Source organism: Tachyglossus aculeatus, chromosome 23 (genome assembly GCF_015852505.1).
Source record: "Tachyglossus aculeatus isolate mTacAcu1 chromosome 23, mTacAcu1.pri, whole genome shotgun sequence".
Taxonomy (NCBI): domain Eukaryota; kingdom Metazoa; phylum Chordata; class Mammalia; order Monotremata; family Tachyglossidae; genus Tachyglossus; species Tachyglossus aculeatus.
Window position 1 is genome coordinate 13,170,464 of NC_052088.1, and position 27,201 is coordinate 13,197,664.

Below are 27,201 nucleotides of genomic sequence, written 5' to 3' on the forward strand. Positions count from 1 at the left end.
GTCAACCCAGTGGCACTAAGGCTTTGGTGGTAAAAAAAAATACCATTAAAAATACTGTAAAAAAGAGGTGTGGTTTCAGGAGCAAATGGGGAAGAGATTTGTGTTTATCAGACATTCATGTTATGTTTTTACAGCGAAAGAACCTCCCAGGAAAGTAATGAAACTTTCAAATATCAACCGGAGAGATATTTATGGAGACTCACTCCTGCATAAAGCTGCTGCGAGAGGTGACTCAGAGCTTGTCCGGGAGTGTCTAAAACTAGGTGCAAATGTAAACCGACCAAACTACGCTGGTAAGTTGCAATTCCACCTATAATGTAATGCCAAGTTGTAGTTCTGTGATATGGGTTTTGGTATGTGAGCTCAGCTCCAAGTGGGGTGGATTCAGGAGTATTTGTTCAGTAAAATTAGTTACGCGACCCCCTGAGCAAAGGCATATCTCCTCTAAAAGGTCTTTCCGAACCAAGCCCTCATTTCCTCTTCCCCCATGCCCTTTTGTGTCTCCCTTGCACTTGGATTTGTACCCTTTAGTTACCCCTCCCTCAGCCCCACAGAATTTACATACATTTCCACAATTTATTTATTTATACCAATGTCTGTCTTCTCCTCTTGACTGTAAGCTCTTTGTGGACAGGAAACATGTCTCCCAATTCTGATGTATAGTAATCTCCCAAGCATTTATTACTGTGCTCTGCACATAGTAAATGATTACTAAATGTGATTGATTGATAATAATAATAATACCTGTATGTTTGTATATATGGTTGTACATATTTATTACTCTATTTATTTATTTATTTATTTATTTTACTTGTACATTTCTATCCTATTTATTTTATTTTGTTGGTATGTTTGGTTCTGTTCTCTGTCTCCCCCTTTTAGACTGTGAGCCCACTGTTGGGTAGGGACTGTCTCTATGTGTTGCCAATTTGTACTTCCCAAGCGCTTAGTACAGTGCTCTGCACATAGTAAGCGCTCAATAAATATGATTGATTGATTGATTGATTGATTGATTAATAATAATGATGATGATAGTATTTGTTAAGTGCTTACTATGTGCCAAGCACTGCTCTAAGCGCTGGGTAGATATAAGGTAATCAGGTTGTCCCACGTGGGACTCACAGTCTAAATATGATGGAATGAATGAATAAGTACCGGCTCTCCATGTAGCCAACTTGTACTTCCCAAGTGCTCAGTACAGTGCTGTGCACACAGTAAGCGCTCAATAAATACGATGGAATGAATGAATAAGGACCGGCTCTCCATGTGGCCAACTTGTACTTCCCAAGCGCTTAGTACTGTGCTCTGCACACAGTAAGTGCTCAATAAATACGATGGAATGAATGAATAAGGACTGTCTCTAGATGTTACCGACTTGTACTTCCCAAGCGCTCAGTACAGTGCTCTGCACACAGTAAGCGCTCAATAAATATGACTGACTGAATGAATTAAGACCGTCTCTAGATGTTACTGACTTGTACTTCCCAAGTGCTTAGTACAGTGCTCTGCACACAATAAGCACTCAATAAATACGATTGAATGAATGAATGAATGAATCTCCACTTTACAGATGAGGTAACTGAGGCCCAGAGAAGTTAAGTAACTCTGCCCCAGGTCACACAGCTGATAAGTGGCAGAGCCGGGATTAGAACCCATGACCTCTGAATCCCAAGCCTATGCTCTTGCTCATGCTAGCTGGGATTTTCTGTGAGAGTTCTGAGGCTAAACTATAAGATCCTTGAGTGCAGAGATGTTTTTTTACTAACTCTGTTCCGTTCTTCCAAGCTCTTAATACTGTGCAGTACACACACAATGGGCAATAAATGCTACTGATTGAGGCTCTACCTGCAGTAGAGGCATTCTTCTGGCTCACTTCCACTCCTTCCAGTCCCTTCCCTCAAACCTTACTTGGCTCACCACCAGGTGATAATAATAATAATAATAATAATAATAACAATAACAATAATAATAGCATTTATTAAGCGCTTACTATGTGCAAAGCACTGTTGTAAGCGCTGGGGAGGTTACAAGGTGATCAGGTTGCCCCGCGTAGGGCTCACAGTCTTAATCCCCATTTTACAGATGAGGGAACTGAGGCCCAGAGAAGTTAAGTGACTTACCCAGAGTCACACAGCTGACAACTGGCGGAGCCGGGGTTTGAACCCATGACCTCTGACTCCAAAGCCCATGCTCTTTCCATTGAGTCACACTGCTCCTCCTACACTACTCAGTGTGAGTCTGGTCAGGCCCCTATTGATGCATTTCATCCATTTTGAATCTCTGTTTGTTGCCTAAGAAGGCCAGACTCTTTTAAAGAAAACTCTGAGTCTAAAATCAGTTTCTCCAAGCTTAAAAGAAAGCAGACTATACCACCATCATCTTCATCAACTGGGTATAATAATTGTGGTTTAATCCTGACTCTGCCATGTGATCCTTGGGCAAATCACCTAACTTCCCTGTGCTTCAGTTCCCTCGTGCAAAATGCGCATTCAGTACTTGTTCTCCCTCCTACTTACTGAGAGGCCCATGAGGAATCTGATTATTTTGTATCTAATTCAGCATTTTGTTCAGTTCTTGGCATATAATAAGCACTTAAATATACTGAGCCCCTGAATTGAGAGCACTTTCTAGATGCTTGGGAGCATTCAATAGTAGTAAAAGGCGCAGACTCTGCCCTCAAGAAACCTACAATTTTACGAGAGGGATAAACATCACAGATGGCCAAATTTGCGAAGTAAGAGTAATACTTTAGATACCGATCATAGAAACGAAAGCAGGCAGGTATATATTTAATCAATCAATAAATTTTTTTAATGACATTTATTAAGCGCTTACTATGTGCAAAGCAAATAATTAAGAGATCTGTTCATGAATGCTACTGTGCCTGGAGATTAATCAGGAAATTTGCCTCGGAGGTGATGGATTCTCAGGCCTGAGACCTCAGGATGCTATGCAAAGGAATTGATTGTAATGCTAGTGCCTTGCCCAGTGTCACTTGCACAGTCTCATCCTGTCACATTCCTGCTGGATCAAGGGGTGCAGTGAGGAATTAGGTGGGCCAGGGGCAGCATGTTGCAAAAACCATGTGCTATGCTCATCTCCATTAACTAGCAACTGGCAGAACCAGGACTGAAGCCCAGGTCTCCCGATTCTCAGAGCAGTGCTCTTTCCACAAGAGCGACAGCAGGGCTGCACAAGAGGAACAGTGTGAGAAGAGGTTTGGAACCAGGAAAGCTGTAAGGTAAAACTAGAAGATTAGCTTGAGCTGAGAGCAGAGGGCGAGCTGGGGGGTGACGGGTGAAGAAAATAACTAGGTAAGCAGGACAGAGCTGGTGCAGAACTTCAAATCCAATAGGAGATTCTGTTTAGGGTCCAGAGAAATAATAATGATAATAATAATGATGGCATTTATTAAGCGCTTACTATGTGCAAAGCACTGTTCTAAGCGCTGGGGAGGTTACAAGGTGATCAGGTTGTCCCACGGGGGGGCTCACAGTCTTCATCCCCATTTTACAGATGAGGTAACTGAGGTCCAGAGAAGTGAAGTGACTTGCCCAAAGTCACACAGCTGACAGTTGGTGGAGGCGGGATTCGAACCCATGACCTCTGACTCCAAAGCCCGGGCTCTTTCCACTGAGCCACGCTGCTTCTCGTGAAACAGATGGCCATTAAGGAGGTTTTTAAGGAGGTTACTGGTGCAGCCTGAACAGATAGAGCATGATAAAAATAATAATAATAATGACATTTAAGTGCTTAAGCACTGTTCTAAGCACTGGGGTAGACAGTCTTAATCTCCATTTTACAGATGTGGTAACTGAGGCCCAGAGAAGTGAAGTGACTTGCCCAAAGTCACACAGCTGACAAGTGGCGGAGCTGGGGTTAGAACCCCCGACCTCTGACTCCCAAGCCCGGGTTCTTTCCACTAAGCCAGGCTGCTTCTCATGATAACATTTTTCAGGATTTGAAAATATTTTTTCACTTACCTCAGGTGCTTCACTTCAGTGATACTGGAATGTGTCAGGAGAATTAGTGAAAAGTTTGTGGGTCAGTAAAAACTTCAGCAGGCTAGAATGGTCTTTTGAACCTGGGTGCATCTCTGCATGCATGGTTGTCCCCCCACCTCTGCATCAAACAAAAACTCCTCACGATTGGCTTTAAAGCACTCCACCACCTTGCTCCCTCCTACCTCATCTCACTACTCTCCTACTACAAACCAGCCTGCACACTTTGCTCCTCTAATGCTAACCTTCTCTCTGTGCCTCAGTCTCATCTATCTCCCCACCAACCCCTCTCGCACGTCCTGCCTCTGGCTTGGAATGCCCTCTCTCCTCAAATCCGACAGACAATTACTCTCCCCCTGTTCAAAACCTTATTGAGGGCACATCTCCTCCAAGAGGCCTTCCCTGACTAAGCCCCCCTTTCCTTCTCTGCCACTCTCTTCTGTGTCGCCCTGATTTGCTCCCTTTGTTCAACCCCCCTCCCAGACCTACAGCACTTATGTACATATCTGTAATTTATTTATATTAATGTCTGTTTCCTCACCTCCAGTCTGTAAGCTCTTTTTAGGAAGCGAATGTGTCGGTTTATTGTTGTATTGTACTCTCCCAAGTGCGTAGTACAGTGCTCTGCAAAGTGGTCAATAAATATGATTGAATGAATGTTTGTGTTTATCTGTAGATTTACAAATAATTGCATGGCAGATGATCAAAATTTTTAAAACCCCGGTCAAGCCAAAAACCACCAGCAGCATAATAAAATTAAATGCTGTGACTTTAGGATTAGTGTTAAGACTCAGGTTAAGGTTAGGGCTAGATTTAGGAATAGCATTAGGAAAATGGTTTGTGTGGCTTTTGTCAGGCTAGTTATTTAATTTTTTGTTTTGATCCTCATTATTATGAATTTCAAGGTTTGTCCACGATACATACGCTCTTAGACTCTACGCTCTTTTTAGACTGTGAGCCCACTGTTGGGTAGGGACTGTCTCTATATGTTGCCAACTTGTACTTCCCAAGCACTTGGTACAGTGCTCTGCACACAGTAAGCGCTCAATAAATACGATTGATGATGATGATGATGATCCGCTCAGACTAAACCCATAAACACAGAGACGAAAATTGAGTTTCTGCTTTCTCTTTTCATTCATTCATTCAATCATATTTATTGAGCGCTTACTGTGTGCAGTGCACTGTACTAAGCGCTTGGGAAGTCCAAGTTGGCAACATATAGAGACAGTCCCTACCCAACAGTGGGCTCACAGTCTAGAAGGGGGAGACAGACAACAAAACAAAACATATTAACAAAATAAAATAAATAGAATAAATATGTACAAGTAAAATAAATAAATAAATAGAGTAATAAATATGTACAAACATATATACATATATACAGGTGCAGTGGGGAGGGGAAGGAGGTAAGGCGAGGGATGGGGAGGGGGTTGAGGGGGAGAGGAATGAGAAGTTGTCACTTGACCCACAGAAGGAAGGAAGCAACATGGCCTAGTGGATAGACCACGGGCTTGGAAGTTAGAAGGACCTGGGTTCAAATCCTGGCCCCGCCACTTATCTGCTTTGTAACCTTGGGCAAGTTACTTCACTTCTCTGTACCTCAGTTATCTGTAAAATGGGGATTAAGGTTTAAGAATGTAAGCCCCATGTGGGACAGGGACTGTGTCCAACTTGATTAGCTTGTATTTACCCCAGCACTCAGTACAGTGTCAGGCATATGGTAAGCACTCAAAAAATACCATAAAAAATTTTTTGCAATCTGCCAATAGTCCTCTAAATGAAAAGATTTTCAGATAAGGAGGACATGTATGCCTATATCTCTACTACTAGAGCTGTATAGCATATTGTGGGCTGCTATACTCATAGAGCATTCAGGGCTCAGGTAGGTAGGGTTCCCTTTTCAGTGTTTGTGCAGGATTGAAGACCACAAATCTTCCCAGCTTTGGACATGGGTAAATTCAGATTTTTGTTAAGTACGGTCATTATTTTCCTTTTGTAGAAATGACTATTCCCAGTATTTAAAGACTTATCACATGGTTAGCTTTAATGTTGAAGTATTTTTAAAGAGATAACCTAAATGTGACTAATCTAAGATGATTAAGTGTTTTAGCATATGTTGTCTTTCCCTTTTTGTGTATAGGCTGGACCGCACTTCACGAAGCCAGCGTGGAAGGTTATTACAAGACAGTACATGAGCTATTGAAAAGAGGAGCTGACGTGAACTGTAAAGGGATGGGCGGCACAACCCCAATACAAGACGCTGTACAAATGGGGCACCTTGAGGTAGTGGGATGTTGTTTTTTTCTTCCTGTCTTAAAATTGCCAAGCCTTTAAAGACTCAGTGGCTTTTTCTGCATCATTCCATTCTGCTCCTGAATGTCAGGCTCTGGATGTAATGAGGCTTCAGAGTTACTGGTCAGTGGTTTAAACGAATTGATCAGGAAGGTAGCCTTTTGACTGGAAGTTCAAGACATCAGAACTTGATTCAGGCAGCAACAGATTGCCCTAGGAGACCTGTTTCCCATTTTCAGTGCAGTACAATTAGGAGAGTCTACAGTAAGAATTTGAGCACTTTCTGAATATCTGGGCTTGTATCAAGAGGAGGATACTGGAGTAGATTGGACAGAGTCAGTGATTAGTTATTATTTGTTAATCAGTGCAGTTTAATTTGGCTGAAGGAATCTTTTTCCAGTTTTTTTCCTGCTTTTTTTCACCTGTTCAGCTGTTTTTTCACTTCAGTGGTACACCGGGGTTTCTGTGGCATATGGGTGAAACGGTATTTGAAGAGTAAAAAAGCCCATCAGTCATTTCTTATACTTTCCCAAGCACTTAGTAGAGTGTTCTTCACATAGTAAGCACTCGGTAAAAGCCATTGATTGATTGAGGGCCTCCCGTGGGCAGAACACAGTGCTTAGCACCTGAGAGAGCACAGTAAAGTGAAGAGATGTGGTCCTTGCCCACACGGAGCTTCCAGCCTAACCAAACCTGAAAGGATAAACTAATCTTCCACTTTGGGGAATGGCAGGTTCTGTGCTTCAGTCCTGCCCCCTATATGAAGAAGGTGGCTAAAATTGGAGTTAAAGCCCAGGGTTTATTGTTTTTCTTCAGTGTAAGGTACATATATATTCAACTCTTGTATTATGTGAAAGTGCAATCAATCCATCAATCAGTGGTGTTTATTGAGGGCTTACTGTGTGTAGAGGACTGCACTAAGCATTTAATAATAATAATAATAATAATAATGAAGATGGCATTTATTAAGAGCTTACTATGTGCAAAGCACTGTTCTAAGCGCTGGGGAGGTTACAAGGTGATCAGGTTGCCGCACGGGGGGCTCACAGTCTTAATCCCCGTTTTACAGATGAGGTAACTGAGGCCCAGAGAAGTTAAGTGACTTGCCCAAAGTCACACAGCTGACAATTGGCAGAGCTGGGGTTTGAACCTATGACCTCTGACTCCAAAGCCCGGGCTCTTTCCACTGAGCCACGCTGCTTCTCCACACTGCTGCTGCTTCTCATTTGGGACAGTTCAGTGCAACAGAGTTGGAAGACACATTCCCTGCTTAAAAAGGGCTTACAGTCTAGAAGGGGAGGCGGGTATTAACAAATAAATTGAGTACTTGTACATAAGTGCTGTGGGGTTGAGTCTGGGGTGAACACCAAAGGCCTAAAGGGTACAGATCCACATACAAAGGTTGGGAGAGATAGTTGAGGAAAAGAGGGCTTCATTAATTCATTCAATCATATTTATTGAGCGCTTACTGTGTGCAGAGCACTGTTAACTGAGGAAGGCCTCTTGGAGGAGATGTGACCTTAATAAGGCTTTGAAGGTGGGGAGAGTGAGGGACTGGTGTATGTGGAGAGGGAGGAGGGAGTTTCAGGCCAGAGGAAGGGCATGGGCAAGGGATTGATGGTAAGATAGAAGAGCAGCGTTGCTCGGTGGAAAGAGCACAAGCCCAGGAGTCTGGACTTTGGTTCTAATCTTGGCACCGCCAAACTGTCTGCTGGGTGATCTTGGACAATTAATTTTTCTGTGCCTCAGTTACCTCATCTGAAAAATGGGGATTAAGTGTGTGAGCCTGTGGGATATGGACTACGTTCAACCCGATTAGTTTGCATCTACCCCAGTGCTTGGCACACAGTAAGCATAAAACAAATGCCATTAAAAATACCAACTCTGCTGTTTTGCACTCTCCCAAGCATTTACTACAGAGCTCACCGTGGACCCCGGCCTCCTTGCCAGCTCTGACTGTGAAAATTTTAGGATGTATGTGCCAGTGCCCAAAGGGGAAAGATGATGATCTGCAAAGTCCTCTTTCCTTTCCTTCCCTTCCTGCATTTTCCATAGGATGCCCCTTTGGGCCTTGTTTAAAGAGAGTTTTCTTAGACTCTTAAGTTTTATTAGTAACCTGTGAAAGAGTTCTGAAAGCCCATTCTTGCCTTTTGGTTGCTTTGACTTTGTTTGACATTGTCATTAAATAATCATTTAAATATAGAACAAACATCCCAAAATGGTTTGTGTTTTCCAAGAAGCAACACTGGAGGAGGGGATTTTTTTTTTCCAATTTGTTAAGTGCTTACTATGTGCCAGGCGCTGTACTAAGCATTGGGGTAAATACACATTAATCAGGTTGGACATGATCCACGTCCCACATAGGGCTCCCAGTCAAAACCCCATTTTACAGATGAGGGAACTGAGGCCCAGAGAAGTGAAGTGACTTGCCCAAGATCACACAGATGATAAGTGGCAGAGCCGGTATTAGTACCCAGATCTTTCTGATTCCCAGGCCCGTGCTCTATCCGCTAAGCCATGCTGTTTCCCACTTGCACCTGCATGTGGGTTTTGAGGTTGAACTCTGCAAGAATGGACGGGAAACTCCCAACTGAATCCACACGTGTCAACTCTGGTTCCTGATTCACTTGAGCTGCAGCTGGTTCCACCAGCAGCTACGGTAGTTCAGTACCAAACCGGAGCCGAGTGGAAAGGGCTTGCACTGCTTATTAAGTGGTTGAGGAAGTTGGCCCTGGTGGGGAGAGGGGTCTCCTAACTCATCTCTTCCGCAGTGGGAATTTTGGGGGAGCGTTATGTCTAATGTTCTTCACAGTTGCTATCACCAGTGTAACTAAGACATGGCAGATACCCCAGATGTAGATTCAAGACAGGAAGCCATCCAAATTATGATTTCACGCACTGGTTGCTCTGAGGCGTCCTGGAAGAGAGAGGTATTGGTGTGTGTTGGGCGGGGGGGTGGTCGAGGTGTATGGAGAAGGAACGCAGGGGTTTGGTCATCCCAAGAAAGGCACCAGACAGACCAAGGCAAGGGTGATGCACCAACCACGCACTTTCCCTTTGCTTCCCTCAAAGGAAACATCATGTACAAGCTGGTGAAACTTGTACAAAACTAGCCTGGGAAGCTTTTGCTGGCTCCGCTTGCCTTTAATTTTTATTGTCTAAAGGTGGAGGACAAAGGAGATGATGATTTTCCAAATTCCATAGGGAACTTGAGCTTTTTAATCTTTTCTCCACTGTGATTGAACTCACAATTTCCATTGGTAAGGGTCAGAGCCTGTTAGCTACATATCTCCATTTCCATCTCTTTTGTGGTTAATACTTAATGGGAAACTGCTTAGCAACTTTCCTTCAGAGGAAAATAATTAAAGTTAAGTAATTTCCTCTCTTTCAGGGACAGCTAATTTGTGGTTGGAGGTAGGGGAGAAAATCTAAATTTGCAGATTGAAAACAGGGCAATAATTTTACCGTTTTATCTAGATATCTAAAAATAAATATATACGCATTTTTTTAATTGTGTGGTATTGGAAAAAGGTGCAAATATTTTTTTTTGCATAAGATCCACACTAAAATCAGGTCATAAGCAAGTTAGGGTAATTAAATTTGGCCTCCACTTGCTGGATTTTTTTTGTCAAAAGTTATATTTGGCCTGGGATTTCTGGAGGATACTGACAAAAGTACACGTCATTTTCTGGGAAATAAGGAAATAAAGAAGATTATTTCAGAAGCCAAGTCAAAGGGAGTAGTAGTAAAAGTAGTAGTAGTATCTATTGAGCACCCACTCAGCACAGTGCACTCTACTAGGCACTTGGGAAGTTCAGAATAAACAAATGACAAAGGACATGGTCCCTGCTTTATTAGAGACAACACTCTAGTGGAGGAGACAAAGATGAAAATATTGACAGGGTGGTCAGAACTGGTAGTTGTTTGAAACTTGTTTCACCAGGTACAGAACTAGCTTGAGAAGCCTTTACTGTCTCCACTTCTCTTTAATTTTTGTTGTCTAAAGGTGGAGGACACAGTAGGTGATGCTTTTCCAAATTCCATAGGGAACTTGAGCTTTTTAATCATTTCTCCATTGTGATTGAACTCACAGTTTCCACTGGTAAGGACTACAGCCTGCTAGCTCCACATTCTGTTTGGGTGGAGAGGCAGGGGCAAATTCAGAAGGTGTCGGTGGGAAAAAACAGCAGGGTTTGGCAGTAGACTGAATGTGAAGGCAGGACAGTAGTGAAGAGTTAAAGATGATACTAAGGTTACAGGCTTCTGGGTAAGGGAGAATGATAGTGTTTTGGACTGAGATTAGATTTAAAGTTTAGAGTTACTAGATAGGGAGAACAGTAGATCTTTTGGGGAGAGTTGAGGAGTTTATTTTAGACATGAGTCTGAAGTGCTGGTATTCATTCATTCATTCAATCGTATTTCTTGAGCGCTTACTGTGTGCTCTGCACTGTACTAAGCACTTGGAAAGTACAATTCAGCAACAGAGACAATCCCTACCCAACAACAGTCTCACAGTCTAGAAGGGGGAGACAGACAACAACACAAAACAAGTAGACAGGCATCATTAGCATCAAAACAGAGATTTCTTCGAGGCACAGAAAGATGAGGTTTGCAGGCCTCATGAGAGATGTCTAGAGAGATAGATTTAGGAGACATCCACTTAGAGACTGTAGTTGAAGCCATGTGAGAGGATAAGCTCCCTGAGAGTGAGTGTCTCCCCGCCAGACTGTAAGATTGTTATGGGTATGGAAGACTCTGTCAGCAAGACCGAGTCCCAATAGTGTTTCGAGCAAAAGGGAATGGTCCACAGCGTCAACAGTAGCAGAGGTGATCAGGATGGAATATAGCCTTTTGGACTTAGCTATAAAAAGGTCAAAAGTGACTTTAGAAAGAGCAGGCTCAGAGTGGAAAGGGTTGAGGGTTGAGGGTTGAGAAGTGAGTTGGTTTGGAGGAAATTAATGCAGCAGGGGAATTTATGATCCATTCTAAGAGTTTGGTTAGAAATGAGAGCACTCAAAGAGCTCAGGATAATGGGGCTTTGCTGCATTTTTGAAGATCAAGACCTGAAGAAGGCATTAGAAATGGTTTTCTCCTTGTGCAGAAATGACTCATTAAGGGGGCCAGATAAGGCTAGGCTTTGATACATAAGAAAAAATACCCAAATATCATCAATTATCTGGCTATTCAAGACTAATTAGATTATTAGGATTCAATTATGTGGATGTTTTTGCAGATGTAGATTCATGAAAGGAGTGTGAATGGAAATGCAGTCCATGTGTGTTTGTGGGCTTGACATGTCCTGTACAGAATGCTGCAGACAAACTCACGCAATCCTGCAAACCACTTTCCTCTAGGTGACAGAGTTACTTCTTCAGTATGGAGCTGATCCCTTATTGCAAAATGACAACGGAGCGTGTGCTATGGATACAGCTGAAGACCCAAGTTTCAAGCGGCTCCTGGAAAATTACATCGTTAAATCTAGACGACATCAAAGATCAGGTGGGAATGGGCTCCCCAGATATGTCGGTTCGTAGTAGAGATGGAGAGCCTCAGCTATCACATTTGCATTTTCCCTCTTTAAAGAAGATTTCCTCAAGTAGCATCATTCGCTAGTTCACATATATGATGGGAAAAGACTAAAGTAACATGACGGAGATTTTGTTTCGGTGAGTTTAGGTTTAAACTCCCTGTTAGAGTGTGATATAGTGTGTGGAACTTTGGTGAAGTTCTGTCGTCTTCCGTGAGATGCCATCATTTTGATTGACTTTGCTCTTACTGTACTAAATTAGTACTCTACCAACCTACAGTCTACTGAGGCCCTTACTCATCTCTATTAATAGTAGTAATAGTCTTTATTAAGCCCATACTCTGTGCAAAGCCCTGTACTGAGCACTGGGAAAGGTAGGAATTAGAAACAGACCTTGTCCCTTGAAGGGCTCACAGTCTACCAAGCTGTTCCAAGCTCTTGCCATCAATCACAGTTATAGTATTGTCTATCTTTCAGCCATTTTCAAAGCTTTCCTAAAGTTTAGGGACTTATGGGTGAAGTCAATCAATCACCTATATCTGCATATCACATTTCTTATATAAATGATCCCAGCTCTTCAAAGATTGTATTTACTAGTGAAGGTGGAGATTACCAGGTGTGGTAACAGTAATTGTATATCCTGATTTTTAATACCAAGAATATTTGCATAATGCTACTTAATCTGGCTACCTGTCTGTTTTGTTTTTTTGTCTTTCTCCCCCTTCTAGACTGTGAGCCCATTGTTGGGTAAGGACCGCCTCTATATGTTGCCGACTTGTACTTCCCAAGTGCTTAGTACAGTGCTCTGCACAGAGTAAGCGCTCAATTAATACGATTGAATGAAGGAATAAATGAATCTGTTTGTCCTTTTCTTTTCATGTAGCTAACTATATGTTTGCTTTCCTTGAAGACTAGCATTTTAAAAAAAACTTTGTTCCTTTTTTTTAATTTTTACAGTTCAAGAGAATACGTCACTTGACATAGACACTTCGCTCCAGCGCAAGGTAAATCTAAAATTAGCAAAACCCCTTTTTACAGTAATGCATTTACTGGGTATTTTATAGTACATCATAAAAGATAAAAGAACCTGTGAAACATTCTTTGGATATAGTACATATTCAATCTTTTATATGCTTATAAATAGTATTTCCATCATGCGGTGGGTATTACTGAGCTCAGATGTACAAGTTTTGAAAGCAGTTCATTCACTGAAACCCAGAGTATCTCTGCTGGCCTGACTATAGTTTTCTCTGCTTCTTGAGGGCCTTAAAGTGTTACAGATCTTCATGTTTCTTTTGACTAATGGAAAGCACATTACCTCTGGAGTCAGTTTCCCCAATGTACCTTTAGGAAATCCTTTAAGTATGGGGTTAATAGTTCATTTTTTCCCAGAAATTACCATTTTGGTTTTTAGTAAAATAAAAATCAGCTTTGTCTCCCCCTTGGATACAGTGCTCCCAGGGTTGAATGAAGAAAAATGGAGAAAATGAATTAATAAGTAGGTTGCGTCTGGCATCTATCTCTGTGATTATTGACTCTCTCACATGTTTACATTTTAGTCTATCAGATTACCATTTATAAGCTTATTTCTCTGGAGCTTGATGCAATGGGAATTGTGTGACCCAAGTGTTTAGAGACAAAGATTGAAAAAAAAGAAGATATCTTTTAAACTATGTTTTTAAACAATAAATCCACAGTGGACCTTCCTGTACATTGTAAGATTGAGGTTTTCTGACTGGCTGTCCCCACTTCTATAATTGAAAGAATCTAGAGAGATATCCTAGGGAAGGCAGGAAACTAATATCACCAAGTGCTGAATTTGCTCTGGGGAGAGTCTAGTGGCTTACAGGAGTGGATTTTCCCACTGGGAATTGGAACATAATAATAACAATAATCAATCAATCAATCGTATTTATTGAGCGCTTACTGTGTGCAGAGCACTGTACTAAGCACTTGGGAAGTACAAGTCGGCAACATATAGAGACAGTCCCTACCCAACAGCGGTAGGGCAGATCCTCAAATCTGCCAGACAATCACTCTTCCCCTACTTCAAAGCCCTACTGAAGGCGCACCTCTTCCAGGAGGCCTTCCCAGACTATGCCCCACATTTCCTCAGCTCCCACTCCCTTGTGCATTCCCCTGACTCCCTCCCCTTGCTCTCCCCCCCAACCCCACAACATAGATATGTATGTAGAGACATGTATGTAGCTATAATTCTATTTATTTAGATTGATGCCTGTTTACTTGTATTGATGTCTGTCTCCCCACCTCTAGACTGTGGGCCCATTGTTGACAGGGATGGTCTCTTTTTATTGCTGTATTATACTTTCCAAACGCTTAGTACAGTGCTCTGCACACAGTAAGTACTCAATAAATACAATTGAATGAATGAAATAGTCAGCAAATGAAATCGAATATTGCATATTTTAAAACAGAAGTTTCTGAAAAACTTATCATAAGTTTTCTTTATATAGTCCCTATTTTGGTCTGTGAAACCATTTCAAAGAAGATCCAATTCGTAAATATGTTTTAGTCTTCAGCAGTGACTCAGCAGAGGTTTCAGAGACTCCGTAGTCCAATGGATCAGCCTCCTTTCCCCTTGTTTGTTTCCCTCCCTCAGAGTTTCTAGGACATTTGTGACTCACCCTACCCCTGTTCTCACTTTTCACAGCAGAATGGCTTAATTGCTCCAGCACCTCCATGAAAATGAGGATATCATTTCCCCCTTTCCTTTCTCATTTCTTCATTTTTCTCTTTGTTATTTTCCTCTGCACAGTTTTGTCCCTGCTCATCCTTTTCTCTTCCTGCTGCTGCTGCTGAGATCATCATCATCAATCGTATTTATTGAGCGCTTACTATGTGCAGAGCACTGTACTAAGCGCTTGGGAAGTACAAATTGGCAACATATAGAGACAGTCCCTACCCAACAGTGGGCTCACAGTCTAAAAGGGGGATACAGAGAACAGAACCAAACATACTAACAAAATAAAATAAATAGAATAGATATGTACAAGTAAAATAAATAGAGTAATAAATATGTACAAACATATATACATATATACAGGTGCTGTGGGGAAGGGAAGGAGGTAAGATGGGGGGGATGGAGAGGGGGACAAGGGGGAGAGGAAGGAAGGGGCTCAGTCTGGGAAGGCCTCCTGGAGGAGGTGGGCTCTCAGTAGGGCCTTGATGGAAGCTAACTTGGCTGATCGTCACATTCACAGAGGAACAGCATGGCCTGGGTTCTGATCCTGGCTCCGCCACTTGTGCTGTGTGACCCTGGGCAAGTCACTCCACCTCTCTGGGCCTCGGCTCCCTCCTCTGCAAAATGGGGATGAAGACTGTGAGCCCCACGTGGGCCAGGGACTGTGTCCAACCTTTTGAGCTTGGATCAAACCCAGCGCTTTGTACAGTGCCTGGCAAATAGTGACCGCTTACACAAATACCATCAAAAAAAAATGCTGCATGACCTAGTGGAAAGAGCACAGGCCTGGGATTCAGAGAACCTGGGCTCTAATTCCGGCTCCCCCTGACCGTACCTGTTGTGTGACCTTCACCAAGTCACTTAACTCTTTGTGCCTCAGTTTCCTCATCTGTGAAATGGGGATTCAGTACCTGTTCTCCCTCCGACTTAGACTGTGAAGCCCCATGTGGGGCCTGGTAATCTTACCTCTACCCCAACGCTTAGTTCAGTACCTGCACATAGCATGCACTTAACTAATACCACACTTATTACGGTTATTCCCAAAGTGCTGAAATTAATATGGTAGGAAGGTAGGGAGAATTATCTGTGGTTGTGGGCCAGAACTTTAGGGAGATTAGAGAAGCAGCGTGGCTCAACGGAAAGAGCCCGGGCTTGGGAGTCAGAAGTCATGGGTTCGAATCCCGACTCCACCACTTGTCAGCTGTGTGACTTTGAGCAAGTCATTTAATTACTCTGTGCCTCAGTTCCCTCATTTGTAAAATGGAAATTAAGACTGTGAGCTCCACGTGGTGCAACCTTGTATCCCCCCCAGCGCTTAGAACAATGCTTGGCACATAGTAAGCGCTTAACAAATATCATCATCATCATTAATAGAAAATGTGGTGGGGTGGGCCCTAATAGTAAACTAGGCCCACCAAATGGAATATACCTTTGGGACTGTCTTGATTTTAACTTTGGTTTATTTGCATAGGCTTGCAGAGACTATTAGAAGGATTTAATGTATAATACTCAATAGTATTAAAAATATAAGGGAAGAAAAATGCACATTAGAGAAAATGAAGTAGACCATATAATGAGTACATTACCTTCATTCCTCCCTAGTTAAGTTATTCTAAAAAAATATTTAGTATTCTTATTTTTAATGTCTTATTCATTATTTGAAATTGCCTGATCCGGCATGGCACAGCAGACCCTGTGGTCTGATCTAGTTGTGACAGACTAATACCAGCACACCAGAGTTAATGGGTGTGGTACTTCATCTGAAAATTAAGTTAACCTATGTTTTCTTTCCACAGAAATTAGAGCCCATTCAGAAAGGCCACGTTCAGCGGGGCAGTTCCAGAAAGACAAGGCAGGGGAATGCGAATGTTAGTCGAAGAATCCGTATGATTCTTAGATATCAGAAATCATCAGATCCCAGAAGACCAAGAAGACTGGCCCGAACTAAGACTAAGCAGTCAACAGATGACAAAAGAAATGCTGGGCCAAGGCAAACACGAACCCAAGAGGCCAGAGACCACAACCCAGATAAGACTGCCCATGGAAAAACAAGATCAACTTCCAGAAGGGCTAAGCCTGTGAGTGAAAGCAGCATCAGCAACATGAAAGGAGTTATATCTTCTTCAAGACGAATAACTAGATCTGCAACCCAAAAGCCCCGTAGTCACCGGAATGGCCGTGGTATTTCGGGACTCACTGACCAGTCAGCAAAGACCCCCAAAAATGACATCCGAAAGGAGACTGAGGCTAATTTGGTTTCAGAGAGGAAGAAAAGGGCTTGTGGGAATTCCTTAGTCCAGAAAATGCATTTCAAGAGCAGAGATCCATCAGACCGTCGAGGAAAAGTAGATTTCCTCAACTCAGAGTGTGCAGCATCGAAGAAAGTTCTTCCTCAACCATGTCGTTCCTTGGAAGCAAAGCTACCAGTCCTGATTACAGGGCAGTGTCGCATGTCTCAAAGGCATAGACCTAACCCTCTGTGGGTCAATGAATATGATATTGCAAGCCAAAGCAGGAACAGCATTGGTGAGAATGTTGGAGAAGAAAATGTGGATGGCTGCATTTCAGTGAAAAACCTACTATCCCAGAAGTTCATATCTTATGATAATTACAAAGGTCAGAGCAATTGTGAAATGTCTAAAATGAACACAAAGAATCAAGTTTCCAACACTTTTTGCTCACAAAATGCCGTTCTTTACAGAATGCCTGGTCAAACTTTGGCATCCCAATTACTCTTTCACAACAGGAAACGGTTAACTTTTCTGATTCAGATTGTTCCGTCATACCTGAATCTGAACCAGACAGTGAACGAAGCAGGTGTAGGGTAAATTCCTAAGGCTTAGCTGAGCATCCTGAGCAAACTCCTCAACTTAATTCAGGGACACTTTTTCCACAAAAATTGTCATTCCTTACTATGAGAAGCAGTGCATCTAAAAGCCCTGAACACTACGCCACCAGAGGAGTGTATTACTTAGCTTCTCAAAGAGATGAGGCCAGTGACGTACAAAATCTAGATCGAAATTGCACTGAGAAAATTCAAGAGAGGCATACAAAGAATGCCAAACCCGTATTTGAACAACCTCCTGAAAACATGATTGAAGCTGAAAGGAAGGGGCTAGCCTCTCCAGAAAGTCAGCTCATGCAACACCCAGATTTACATTTTAATAGCAATATAAATAATAATTTGCAGGATCACCACCCCCCTCCCATATCTTCAAGCATCAGAGGAAGAAATTTCTCTGAACATGGGTGGTTGTGTTAGTATTTAATAAAAATACACCCACCCAATTCTATGATGAGGAGCTCTGTGTTTTTTTCAAAACCTCATGCACACCCATGCGCGCAAAAGCAGTTTCTTCAGTAACACAGGATGCCTACCCCAAACAGGCTCACACTATCGGAAGAATGTTGCCTAATTCTGTAATCACATTCTTTCACAACACCTCTCGAAAATCTACATTATGGCAAACCATTTCAACTAGGATTTTTTAATTGACTGCGGCTTTTCTTGACCTCCGCAACCTTGAGCAAGCCCATGTCAGGCAAGATGTATCTATGCCAACAAATAATAATAATAATAATAATGGTATTTATTAAGCACTTACTTTGTAACAGGCACTGTTCTAAGCGCTGGGGTGGATAGAAGCAAATCGGGTTGGATACAGTCCCTGTCCCATGTGGGGCTCCCAGTCTCAATCCCCATTTTACAGATGAGGTAACTGAGGAAGAGAGAAGTAAAGTGACTTGCCCAAGGTCACCTAACAGACAAGTGGTGGAGCCGGGGTTAGAACCCATTACCTTCTGACTCTCAGGCCTGTGCTCTATAGACTAGGTCTGTTTTGGAGCTACTGCTAGGGCTTGATTTCAAATGAAATGTCAGCTTCCCCCCGGAATACGGTAACTATTAGAAGATAGCCGCTCAATGATTTTGACAGAAGTCAGTATACTATATTTCTATCAGTCTATAACCTCAGTAGAACAGGCTTCTTTTCAGGACACCACTCACAATCAGGACATCTAACCACGTGATCAGAGCAGGAAATTGTCAGTTGATGCAGTCAGTATAGTACATTTCCAATAGAATAATATGAAGTGAACATAAGTCTCCTGGTGTGAAAATATCTCCCAAAGGTGTAGATACCCAATTAGAAGATAATGCAGTGTAGTTCAGAAACCCTGACAAAGTGTGACTTTTGACATCCATTAATATAGCTATTGTAATATTTCTGAACCTGATGAGAGTCATGATGTTCCAGGTGATTCTGTTTTTCAGGTGACGACAGAGTATCTGGTCATATAGTTGGAGAGCGAAATAATGAAGGATGCAGTAGAGGAGGAAACACAGAAAACCATTCAGGGGCAAATATGTACACACGTTGGCAAATCCAAGAAAAAGGAGTCCGAATGGGGCAGGACCTCCAGGAGACTTTCCTCGGTCAAGATCTGTGTTCCTCCTGCAATGTGGATGAGGATTCAATTAATTGGGCACCATATAACCCAATGGGACAGGAAGTTTCAGGTACATTTTTAATGTATTATCTTAATTATTTACTGAATCCTTGAAAGAAATTGGGGTATAGAAGGATTGTCTGGAGTAGATGAATCATAAAAGAAGGCAGCTTGGTCTGGTGTGAAGAGCATGAGGCCGGGAGGTAGGAGAACTTGAGTGCTAATCCCAATTTATCTACTGATGTGCTGTGTGACTTTGGACAAACCGTTGAATCTGTTGGTGCCTCACTTTCCTCATCCAGAAAGGGAGATAAAGATACCTGCTCTACCCTCTCTCCCTCTTCAACTGTAAGCCCTATGAGCCCTCACCACCAGATGAGTTGTCTATCCCAGCACTTAACACAATGCTAAGCATTAAGTGCTTAATAAATACTGTAATGATGAGAATACAAGAGTCACTTTGCTCTTCATTAGAGTCCGGAATGGTGGTTTCCACCACATTTCTGGTTCTAAGGGAGAAGTCAGAGATCCTTAGCACCGTCTCTTCCAAGTCCAGTCAGACAGGAAAAGTGGCTTAGGCAGTAGGGAATAGGGGAGGTCATGAAGAGTTTTCCTAGATTCCCTCAGGAGGCTGCCTCTTAGCCCTTGTTTCAAGAAGGGAAAATTAGGAACCTTCAGGCGACTCTCTTTTATTGGCCACTGGTATTACAAAATTTCATGAGAACCTGCCTTCTCATATCAATCAGTCAACCAGTATTTATTGAGCGCTTACTATGTGCAGAGCACTGTATTAAATGCTTGGGAGATTACAATATAACAGAATTAGCGGACACATTCCATGCCCATAATGAGCGTGCAGTCTAGAGGGGGAGACCGACATAAATAAGAATAAGTAATTTATAATATATAATTTAAAGATATATACATAAGTAAGTGCTGTGGGGTTGGGAGTGGGGTGAATATCAAATGTCCAGAGGTCACAGATCCAAATGCATAGACGCCACATAAGGGAGAGCAAACCGGGGAAAAGGGGGCTTAATCGGGGAAGGCCTCTTGGAGGAGATGGGATCTTATTAACGCTTTGAAGGTGGAGAGAGTGGTGTTCTGGCACATATAGAAGGGGGGAAAGAGTTTCAGGCTGCAGAGGATGTGGGAAAGGGGTCAGAGGCGAGATAGATGAGATTGGGGCACAATGAGTAAGCCAGCGATACAGGAGCAGAGTGTGCAGGCTGGACTGTAATAGATCAGTGAGGTGAGGTAAAATGAGGTGAGCTGATTGAGTGTTTCAAAGCCAGTGGTAAGTAGTTTCTGTTTGACGAGGAAGTGGTTGGGCAGCCACTAGAGGTTCTGGACAAGGGCTGAACTGAAATCAGGAAGCAAATTCAGTATACTCACTCTAAATTTTCTGTAATTTCATCAAGCGTCGCCAGGGAATGTTTGCCTGCAAGATATTCGGCCTGACCCTGAATTATTATAACACCCCTTGCTGTTTCACAATCCTCTTTCAGCTCGAGTGAAGAGGAAGCAAAACACATCTGGTCCGTTAAGAAATGTGGAAACTAGAGTTGGGTCTGCCCCTATGGTACCGCTAGTGTAGGTACAGGCACATTTTGAAGATGTTTGAGGTAACAGGATAAAAGGGCACAGAGCATTTGATGTGGGGACATCTGCGCCCTGGTAAGCCTTTGCAGCGTTACGGTTGCAGAGCTACAGTTTTCTGGGGAAATGCTGCTGAAGAGTTTATACTGCAGCCCCCCGGTGAAGCCCTGATATGTTTTCAGAAATGCATTGTCCAGGAACTCAGAGGTATATTTCCACTTTCTGTTCTTCCCTGCCAAAGTCTGAAAACCCCGTCACTTCTGACCAGTGTAGAGGACACTTATGAACCATCAGTGGTTCATTATTCCACGGCTACTGTGCACAAAGCACTGTACTTGCTAGGGAGAGTTCAATGGAGGTGAAAGACACAGATCCTCCCTTCGAAGAGCTTGCCATCCGAAGGGGGAGATAGACAAAGCAGATAGAGCATGGGCCTGGGATTCAGAAGGACCTGGGTTCTAATCTAAGGTCCACCACTTGTTTTCTGTGTGAATGGGCAAGTCACATAATTTCTCTGTGCCTCAGATACCTCATCTGTAAAATGGGGATTAAGACTGGGAGCCCTACAGCAACTGAGTCCAACCCAATTATCTCCCCCAGCGCTTAGTACATAGAAAGCACATAGAAAGCACTTAACAAATGCCATTATTATTATTATTATTATTCTTTCATACAGACAGGAGGAAGAAAAGAATGGAAAGGTGGACAGGTGGTTCTAGCAGCCCTGAGCCAGGCTAGGAAACTCTGGGATCCATTCTCAGGGAGCCCACAAGTGGTAGGAATCAGCTGCTTGGGGCTCTAGACTGTAAGCTCGTTGCAGGCAGGAAATGTGTCTGTTATATTGTTCTCTCCCAAGTGCTTGGTACAGTGCTCTGCACACAGTTAGCACTCAATAAATACGATCGACTAGTCCCCGAGGCAGCAGTTTGGGGACCAGGCTGCAAGGCCAAAAGGTCCGTAATCCTGGTACCTTCCTGTGCCAAAGGAGTGCAGCCCCCATGGGGGTCCACCTGCGGTGGGGTCTTCCTGAACATCCACAGGGGAGGAAACAGAAATGACAGGGTACTGAGGACATCTCCACAGCCACCCCTGCTCCCTGCAGTTTGGATGCTCGAGCCACTCAGAGGGGCCATTCCCTAGGGACAGATACTGGCTTGCTGGCACAGTGAATGTGTGGTGTCTCGCGGTAAACCCTGAGTAGCACATGCGGTTTAGCGACCTAGGGAAATGGAAGGTTAAAAGAAGGTCAGAAAGGGTTGTAGACCTGCATGCTGTTAATAGTGGCAGGAAGGGCAGATAAGGTGTTCAAGTTAATGTTAGGATGGCTTCAAAATTCCTCAAAGAGGGTTGGTCAGGAGCCAAAGAGGTCAAGTAGACAAAAAGAAAAAAAAAGTTTGGGGCCCCAGGAAAAGGATTCCTTTATTAAGTTAGAAGTTCTAGAGAGTCAGGTCAGCATCCCAGCCTGAGGGGATACAGGGAGGAACTTGGAGCATAGCAAGTTTTTGAGGTGGGGAAAGTGGGCAGGCCACCAGGGCTGCCCACTTTTAGGGATTGGCCATTTTGGTGGGAAATCCAGTGGGGCAGGGCCAATCCTGGCAAATTGGTGCTCGTGAAGGCCAGTCTAGGCCAAGTCCATGGTCCATCTAGGGGATCAGTTGAAGGATGGAACTGACGGGAGCCTGAACAGAGCTACATGTGAACAACAGCCAGCAGTAGAGGAGCTTCCGTTTTCTTCAAACCTTTTTCCTTCCCTTCCCAAACTCCCCCAGCCAAGCTCTTCAACCTTCATGCTGGGGAACCCAGTTCCCAGAGTTAAAGATTACCCAGTAAGTTTTTTAAAGCCAGTCAGGCCCCTGAGTGCAGGATCCCCACAAGTAAGAACTTCCACGCCTGGTCTGAGAGTTGCGGAGTTTAAGGAGTGAGCAGAGCTGTGACATATGGGCTAGAAATTCTGCTCCTTAAACCCTCTCTGCAGCAATGAGAATTCTGTTCCCTTAAGTGGGATAGAGAAAGAAGAGGTTAGGAGACAGGGAGGGTGGGAAAGAGGAAGGAAGTGCGGAGGAGAAAAAGGAGGTTAGGCAAAGGGTAAGGGGAAAGGGCAAACTGGGAAGGAAAGGGTAGAGGAGAAAAGAAGGTTTTCATTATTCATTCATTCAGTCAGTCATATTTATTGAGCACTTACTGTGTGCAGAGCACTGTACTAAGCGCTTGGGAAGTACAAGTAGGCAACATATAGAAACGGTCCCTACCCATCAGTGGGCTCACAGTCTAGAAGGGGGAATAATAATATTGGTATTTGTTAAGCGCTTACTATGTGCCAAGTACTGTTCTAAGCACTGGGTAGATACAAGGTAATCAGGTTGTCCCACATGGGGCTCAGAGTCTTCATCCCCACTTTACAGATGGGGTCATTGAGGCACAGAGAAGTTAAGTGACTTGTCCGTGGTCACACAGCTGACAAGTGGCAGAGCCAGGATTAGAACCCACGACTTCTGACTCCCAAGCCCAGGCTCTTTCCACTACGCCACACCACCTCGTCGGCTAACTGTGGTAGCCGATATCCCTGCCATCACCTGACACCATTCATTCATTCATTCAATCGTATTTATTGAACACTTACTGTGTGCAGAGCACTGTACTAAGCGCTTGGGAAGTACAAGTTGGCAACATATAGGGACGGTCCCTACCCAACAGTGGGCTCACAGTCTAGAAGGGGGGAGACAGAGAACAAAACAAAACATATTAACAAAATAAAATAAATAGAATAAATATGTACAAATAAAATAAAGAGTAATAAATACAAACAAACATATATACAGGTGCTGTGGGGAGGGGAAGGAGGTAAGGCGGAGGGATGGGGATGGGGGGAGAGAAAGGAGGGGGCTCAGTCTGGGAAGGCCTCCTGGAGGAGGTGAGCTCTCAGTAGGGCCTTGAAGGGTGGAAGAGAGCGAGCTTGGCGGATGTGCGGAGGGAGGGCATTCCAGGCCAGGGGGAGGACGTGGGCCGGGGGTCGATGGTGGGACAGCTGAGAACGAGGCCTAACGGTGAGGAGATTAGCGGCAGAGGAGCGGAGGGTGTGGGCTGGGCTGTGGTAGGAGAGAAGGGAGGTGAGGTAGGAGGGGGCGAGGTGATGGACAGCCTTGAAGCCCAGGGTGAGGAGTTTCTGCCTGATGCGTAGGTTGATTGGTAGCCACTGGAGATTTTTGAGGAGGGGAGTGACATGCCCAGAGTGTTTCCGGACAAAGACAATCCGGGCAGCGGCGTGAAGTATGGATTGAAGAGGGGACAGACAGGAGGATGGGAGATCGGAGAGGAGGCTGATACAGTAATCATTGCGATCCTCCAAATGACAGAGGCCCCAGAGTCCAGACCAGAGTGGCCTCTGACAGTTCTCACAAAATATTGGACCATTTAGATATTACTTGTTTACCTTGTTTTTGCCTCTGAGGGTCCCTCTGTACACATACGTTTAAACCATTCCATCCCTTGCTTGATAGCCCCTAGTTATTTTTGAACTCAAATGGGTGGCATCAGTAATATCTGAAATTCTCTTGCCAGACCCTCTTTAAGCTTCAGCAAGACTCTGCTTTTTAAATTTCAATTAGTTTTTTTTTCCTCAGGTGTTCAGTATTGATTCTGACTTTGACTTTGAAGTTAAAAGTAAATTTAATTTTATTGTTCTGTAGTCTGAGGGTTTAGTGCAGTGCTCTGCACATAGTAGACACACAAATACTTTTATTAATTGATCGCAATGCATTTTTTAGTAAATACTGCCAAATCACAGTTGCTACTTTTCACTCTTCAGTGAAATGACAGGCTTTCCAAGTTTGATTCTGTTAAGAGAGTGGCAGAGGGCTGAGATGTTTTTAGAATATTTTCATTAGAAGAAAATAGATTTGATGAAATGTCAGCTCATTTTAGGTATTACTTATATGGTGCTCCTGAAAGCAATGAAATAGGAAACAGTAACTTTTAAAAGTTGATCAGATAGCAAGTCAGGTGTGCCAAGTCAGGTGGCCCGATGAAAAATGGTGATAAATGAGAGAAGAAAGGGCCACTTGTCTGCTGTGTGGCCTTGGGCAATTCACTTCACCTCTCTGGGCCTCAGTTACTTCATCTGTAAAATGGGGATTGAGATTGTAAGCCCCACATGGGACGGACTGTGTCCAACCTGATGTACTTGGAACCACCCCAGTGCTTAATACAGTGCCTGACACACAGTTAAGCGCTTAGCAGCATGGCTTAGTGGAAAGAGCATGGGCTTCGGAGTCAGAGGTTGTGGGTCTGAAACCCTGCTCCGCCACTTGTCAGCTGTGAGACTTCGGGCAAGTCACTTAACTTCTCTGTTCCTCAGTTACCTCATCTGTAAAATGGAGACAGACTGTGAGCCCCACATGTGACAACCTGATAACCTTGTGTCTATCCCAGTGCTTAGAACAGTTCTTCGCACGTAGTAAGCGCTTAACAAATACTATTATTATTATTATTTAGAGGAAAGCATGACCCTGTCGTGGTTTCTTGAAAAAAAAAAAGCCAATCAGAATGATGGGGTTAGAGAGGAAAGTCCAGGCACCATCCCAAGCCTGGGCTATTATAGCAGAAGTATTTTTGAGCCACATCCCAGTGAGCCATCTGAAGCCAACGAAGCACAAGGGCAACAGAGCATTCTGCAGCTCAAGTAACAGAACTGCCATTTTAGGACAGTAGCTTTGCTTTAGGAATGAGCAGCAGTTCCCAAAGTGTTGCTGTCAAAATGAAGAAATGGAAAAATGGAATAGACTTTATTTTTCAAGGAAAGCAGGCACTGGAGTGCCAGCACATACAATTTCTGGGATAGTTGGGAGAGGGGACTGTTGCTCCCTGGATATAGCCCCTCCGTGGATTGGGGGGAAGGAAGCTTAGGGCCAAATAGGAAGCCTGTGAAACAGGAAGCTGCAGAGCCCTTTGACTTCTGAAGATCAACTCTCTTCCCTGAGGCGAGGTCCAAGCAAATGAAGGTCTGCTCCCTTTGCTGCTCACACCCTCCTGAAGGTGCAGAGAAGCATCAAGAAGATGCATCTGTGGGCCTAAGGCAGACCCCACTGGGAATTAAGCACTTAGGGAAGTGCTTTCATTCTTTGAAGTCCACAGGAGCTTATTTCACCCTTCTCCCTATTGCCGAAGTGGCCTGAAAGTGCTATTGCAATTATCCAAATGCCTATCGTCATGCCATGGAGTGGGTTTGGTCCAGGGGATACAAGAGCCCATTAACTGGTGGTGAAGTATTTGAAAAGCAGCTTTTAAAATGCTCTAACGCTTGGCTTTCTCACAGAGCGGTGAACTCCCAGGACTGTTCAATAGCTGGATATACAGTTTCAATCACCAATTCTGTCTTTAGAGCTTGGGTTTAAAGTTTCAGGAAAAAAGGAAATTCTTTGTTGTATAAGTATTGATTTTGCAAGCCATCAGACCCCCTTTCTTGAGTAATGGAAGAAACTGTTATCATGTACATCCCTGTGAGGGTCAAGATCCCCTAGTGTATGTGCTGATAGGGGCCAGAAGAGTCAGCAGGATGGCAGTGGAGGCATTGTGGTTTGGCAGCCTGGGTCAAGAGATTGTGTAAAAGGTAAGTTGTGAATATAGCTTTTATCCTGGAGAGATGAAGACTGCACCTACAAACAATCAATCAGTGATATTTATTGAACACTCACTGTGTGCAGAACACTGTACCAAGTGCTTGGGAAAGTACAATAGGACAGAGTTAGTACAACAGAGCGGTTGCTGATCAATCAAGAGCGAAAGCATGCTACATGATCTACTGGAGAAAAATTGTATTTTAACAATTTGGGGGGTCTCAATCAATCAAAAGTATTTATTAAGCACCTACTGTGAGCTGAGCACTATACTAAGCACTTGAGAGGGTTTGGTAGAGTTAGAAGATTCACTCTCTGCTCTTCCCAAGAACATCTTCTAAATTTGTATTCAAAAAATCCATCAGGAAAACTACTTACGTTCTTGGGGCTTTACCTATTTAGATGATATTCTTGAGTATATGATCAATGTTTATTGATAGCTCTGTAAACAGAGCCAACTTCAGACCTTTGGTCTGGCCTGAGGTGGAAAAACAATTTGTCACCCCTCCCAAAGGAGGCCTCCCCCACGCTCATGATGTAAAATGAGGTGATGCGGAACATTTTGAAAGATCTACGGGATCCCTTGTTACAAATACAATAATAGTAAAAACATATAAGTGCAATCTCCTAACCATTTTCAAATAGTGGATCTCAAAATTGCCGTGCTCCCAAAGTTCTGAATAGAAAATCCTCATTGAGTTGCGAGGCCACTTCTCCCCCTTAGGTGGCTGCTTTGGTTTATCAAGTGAAACCCACCCTGTCTATGCAAGCAATCCTCAGATTTACAATTGATTCCTAAGAACTGCATCTAAAGTTAAAATGATGTAAGCCAGAACCAATTTTTTCCATAGGAAAAAAGTGTTATAAATGGGTGACTTGTTCCTGAGTCAAGCTTGGGGCCTATTTTCATCGAAATGACTCAGAGCTCTGCACTCAGTCAATTATAAATGAGTAACGTAGCTAGATTGATGTATTGATATTGAGTCATAGAGGTTTCACGTTAATATAACCAAGTTT

At 43.4% G+C, this 27,201-nt stretch overlaps 1 protein-coding gene across 1 annotated transcript in view; it reads left to right on the forward strand.

Moving 5' to 3' along the window:
* ANKRD31 (ankyrin repeat domain 31) overlaps window positions 1–27,201 on the forward strand; it is a 94,159-nt gene that overhangs the window by 25,749 nt on the left and 41,209 nt on the right. The window contains exons 10-15 of the mRNA XM_038765988.1: window positions 135–293; window positions 6,145–6,287; window positions 11,651–11,795; window positions 12,781–12,827; window positions 16,321–17,140; window positions 18,798–19,043. Coding sequence (XP_038621916.1) covers window positions 135–293; window positions 6,145–6,287; window positions 11,651–11,795; window positions 12,781–12,827; window positions 16,321–17,140; window positions 18,798–19,043 — 1,560 coding nt within the window. The remainder of the gene's footprint in view (window positions 1–134; window positions 294–6,144; window positions 6,288–11,650; window positions 11,796–12,780; window positions 12,828–16,320; window positions 17,141–18,797; window positions 19,044–27,201) is intronic.